At 63.1% G+C, this 3,275-nt stretch overlaps 1 protein-coding gene across 1 annotated transcript in view; it reads left to right on the top strand.

Annotated features, from left to right (window-relative positions):
• Window positions 1–2,744, top strand: part of LOC113217762 (uncharacterized) — a 54,437-nt gene extending 51,693 nt beyond the window's left edge. The window contains exons 3-4 of the mRNA XM_052266017.1: window positions 1,122–1,578; window positions 2,113–2,744. Coding sequence (XP_052121977.1) covers window positions 1,122–1,240 — 119 coding nt within the window. The 3' untranslated portion in view covers window positions 1,241–1,578; window positions 2,113–2,744. The remainder of the gene's footprint in view (window positions 1–1,121; window positions 1,579–2,112) is intronic.
• The last annotated feature ends 531 nt before the right edge of the window (window positions 2,745–3,275 follow it).

Below are 3,275 nucleotides of genomic sequence, written 5' to 3'. Positions count from 1 at the left end.
GAGCGCCCGCCGGACGAGTTAAGCCCCTCTGCTCTCGGCAGGCAGGAGACGTCAGGAGAGAGGTGGGTCGGGTCGGGACCGGCGCGCTGCGCGGTGATTTTGACTGCAGGATGGGGGGTAATTTATCGCGCGAGCTTACTGCCAAAATGTAGCGATGACAGTGACGGCCTTTGTCTGCAGCGGCGACGCGCCCCGCGAGGAGGAGCGTCGTGCCCTGCCCTGACCCGGCGGGAAAGGGAGGGGGAGTAAGCGATGTGCAAAATTTCTCATGGCCTGCTATACCAGGGTCGGTATGGGCAGGCGTAGGGCGACACCTGTGCCCCTCCTCTGTGTGTGCGTGTGTGTGTGTGTGCGTGTGTGTGTGAGTGAGTTTGCAGGCGTGCTGCTTCCTGGCCGGGGCGATATGTCACCGCCGACCTAATTGGGTCGCAGGCTGGAAATAATCCCCCCGAGACCCGACGAGAAGGGCAGGGGTGGGAAGGGAGGGGAGGGGCAGCGTAGACCGGGCCAATTTGTGTAGTCATATTGCGAGACGGCCCCTTGGCCCGCCCGGCCTGCCCCGGCCCGGCCCGTCCGGCGAGACTGTCTTCATCCCTTCCGCCCGTCCGTCCGTCCGTCCGTGGGTCCACCCGCCCGCCGCACCCTTCTGCCTCGGGGGGTAAGTTATATCGCCGCACCGAGCGGCAGCAGGGCAGCAGGCAGGACGGGGAGGGCGGGCGCTAGGGCGCTACCTGGGGATGCGGCAGCACGAACACATGCGTGTGCAGAGGTTGCCTATCCGTCGGTGCGCGGGCGCTCACAGCCGCCCCACCTCCCTCCGCGCCTTTGATATCCTGCATAGTGGCCCGATTGGATGGGCTCATCATTTTAAGATGGTGTCAATTTTAGATTTGTTCCTAACTAACGCAATATGACATGGGCCGCATTTTACCGCTTAACTTCCAAATTCAGATGAAGTACTTTTATGAAGTGATGCTGTTCCCTCCTGTATGCATTTTGTGGGGATGTGATGAAAGGCCGCTACCTTTTGAAGCGCTCCACCCCTCCCAGAGCGAATATTTAAGTCCTTGCCCGTTATCTGTAAGTGTTGTTCACCCACACTTTGGTCACTGTGCCTACAGGAAACGCCGAGATGTACATCGTGTTCGCGCTGCTCATCGGGCTGGTCACGGTGGTGATCGGCTGCTGGCTGTCGGACAACTGCTGGTCCCCGGAGCCGGAGATCATCCTGCCTGCGTAGCAGAAGTCGCGGGCCGTGGCTGCCGTGGCCCCCCTGCCCCTGGCGCTGCCCTGGGCCGCGCCCTGGACCTCGGCCTGCCTCGGGCCCCGCGCCGCCTGGGCGGCCTGGGCCAACCACCACCACCCCCACCCCCTCCATCCAGTGGGGCCCCAGGCCGGCAACCCCGCCGGCGCCGGCCTCTGCCACGGCCCCGAGGGCAGCCCCCACGGCCCGCCCTGCACCCCGCTGCTCGTGATGAAGAGGCCCACCGTGAGGAAGTTCCGGTCCAGGCCGAGGCCGCCCTGGCCTTGGCATAGCAAGCGAAAGCGCGGCCCCGCCGGTCTCGCCGCCCTGCTCAGGTAGGTGGCCGTCGCCGTGCCGAGGCCGGAACGTGCGCCTCGCGAACGGACGCCTTTCCCCCTCCTTTGACTAAGCTGAGAGCGTCGGAGCGCGCGGCTCTTGGCCCGCCTCAACAAATAAGCCATAACGAGGTTGTTAGTTGTTTTGCCTCATCCCGCTTTCGCAGCAGAGTCGCTCTACCTCAACTCCGTTCCATCCCCTGAAGTTTGATTCACTCTGTGTGCACGAGCGTGCTGCAGGATTGCCTCGGGGGTGGCCTGCCCCGCCCCGCCCCACCCCGTTCCGCCCAGCTTGCCCTGCTTCGCCTCGCCACACCGCGCCGCGCCGCGCCCGAGGTAGTGGCCGAGGTGGTGATGGAGTGTGGGAACCCACGCACTGGGCCGCGGCCGGTCCGCCCTCGCCCCCGCCCCCCGCCATCCATCAGATCCCGGGGAGAAGAGGATCGGGAAGGAGGGCGAGGGCGACAGAGAATCTATCTCCATCGCCTGCGCGTCTCTCGGTGGGCTGGGCGTCACTCGTGTGTACTTTTGCAGGGCCCACCTGACCTCTCCGGGGCCGGAGCCCTCCCGGGGGCGCCCCGCTGCCGGCCCCCGCCTGCGCTCGCGCTGGTCGCGCTGGTCCCGCGCGCCCCGCGCCCTGTCGCAGTTCATGCTGGCGCACGCGGCCGCCGGCGCCTCGGCCGGGGCGGCGCTCTCCGACCTGCTGGCCGACCTGCGGGACGCCGTGAGGGGCATCGTCGCGCACCTGCTGCCCGCCGCCCGGCCGCGCCTGCCTCTGGCCGCGCTGCCGCCGCCGGCCGCCGCCCCTGCCGCCGCTGCCCCCGTGCCGCACGCCGTGTGCCGCTCTAGGGGCAAGGTGTGCCGCGCGGACCGCACCTCCTGGATCGTGCCTCGCCGCTGGAAGGGTGCGTCTGCACCCAGACCCGCCGCCAGGCTCACGGCCTGGAGGGTCACGGCTGCAGTACCCGCGCCTGCCGCTGCGCACTAGACCGTCATCGTGGACATTCCTGCTGCGCAGCAGCTCGATCAGATATTGTGTCTGGAAGAAAAGAGACAAACCCGACAAGAATTTCCCGTTTTTTCGCGGAAAGGACTGGCATGCGTCGGATCCTCTGTGCGAAATAAAGAACGCTTAGAGTTTCGGTGGCCAGTCTTGGCTGCAGTTATTTATTTAGTTTTTGTATTATCGATCAATGTCTTAAGTTTCGTAACTCACTTTCAGAAGTTTTGTCGGAGCGTACGAGCATACGTTGAGCGGGCTGCGGCCGCGTCTCACATGCTAATGCTAGATCCCATCTGGGGTGGGCCTAACTGAAGAAAGGGGGTGTGAGAGGGAAGCATGTTAATTTGAGGGTTGTGACAAACAGACACTTCTTGACAAGAAACAGTACACAAGTTTACCAACACTACTGCCTCCCTCACCTCTAACCTTGGCATGATGACAGAAGCAATGTAATTAGATGTTAGTTTCTTTTCATGTCGGTGCGGTTGCAAGACCGTAGGATCGGTGTGCACTGTGCTGGTACAGATGATGGGGACCTTCTTTAACAAAGACCCTTTCAGTTTACTTATAGGCGGAAGACGTACGTTCCGAACCTAGGCCCAATCTGGATCCGTCAGTGGAAGGATTTTGTTAACTTCACTCTGAGTGCAGTACTCTTTGTCCTCTTCATGTAGATGTATTGTATGTCCACCAT

Source organism: Frankliniella occidentalis, unplaced genomic scaffold (genome assembly GCF_000697945.3).
Source record: "Frankliniella occidentalis isolate FOCC.00 unplaced genomic scaffold, Focc_3.1 Scaffold34, whole genome shotgun sequence".
Taxonomy (NCBI): domain Eukaryota; kingdom Metazoa; phylum Arthropoda; class Insecta; order Thysanoptera; family Thripidae; genus Frankliniella; species Frankliniella occidentalis.
This window is presented reverse-complemented; position numbering and strand designations above follow the sequence as displayed.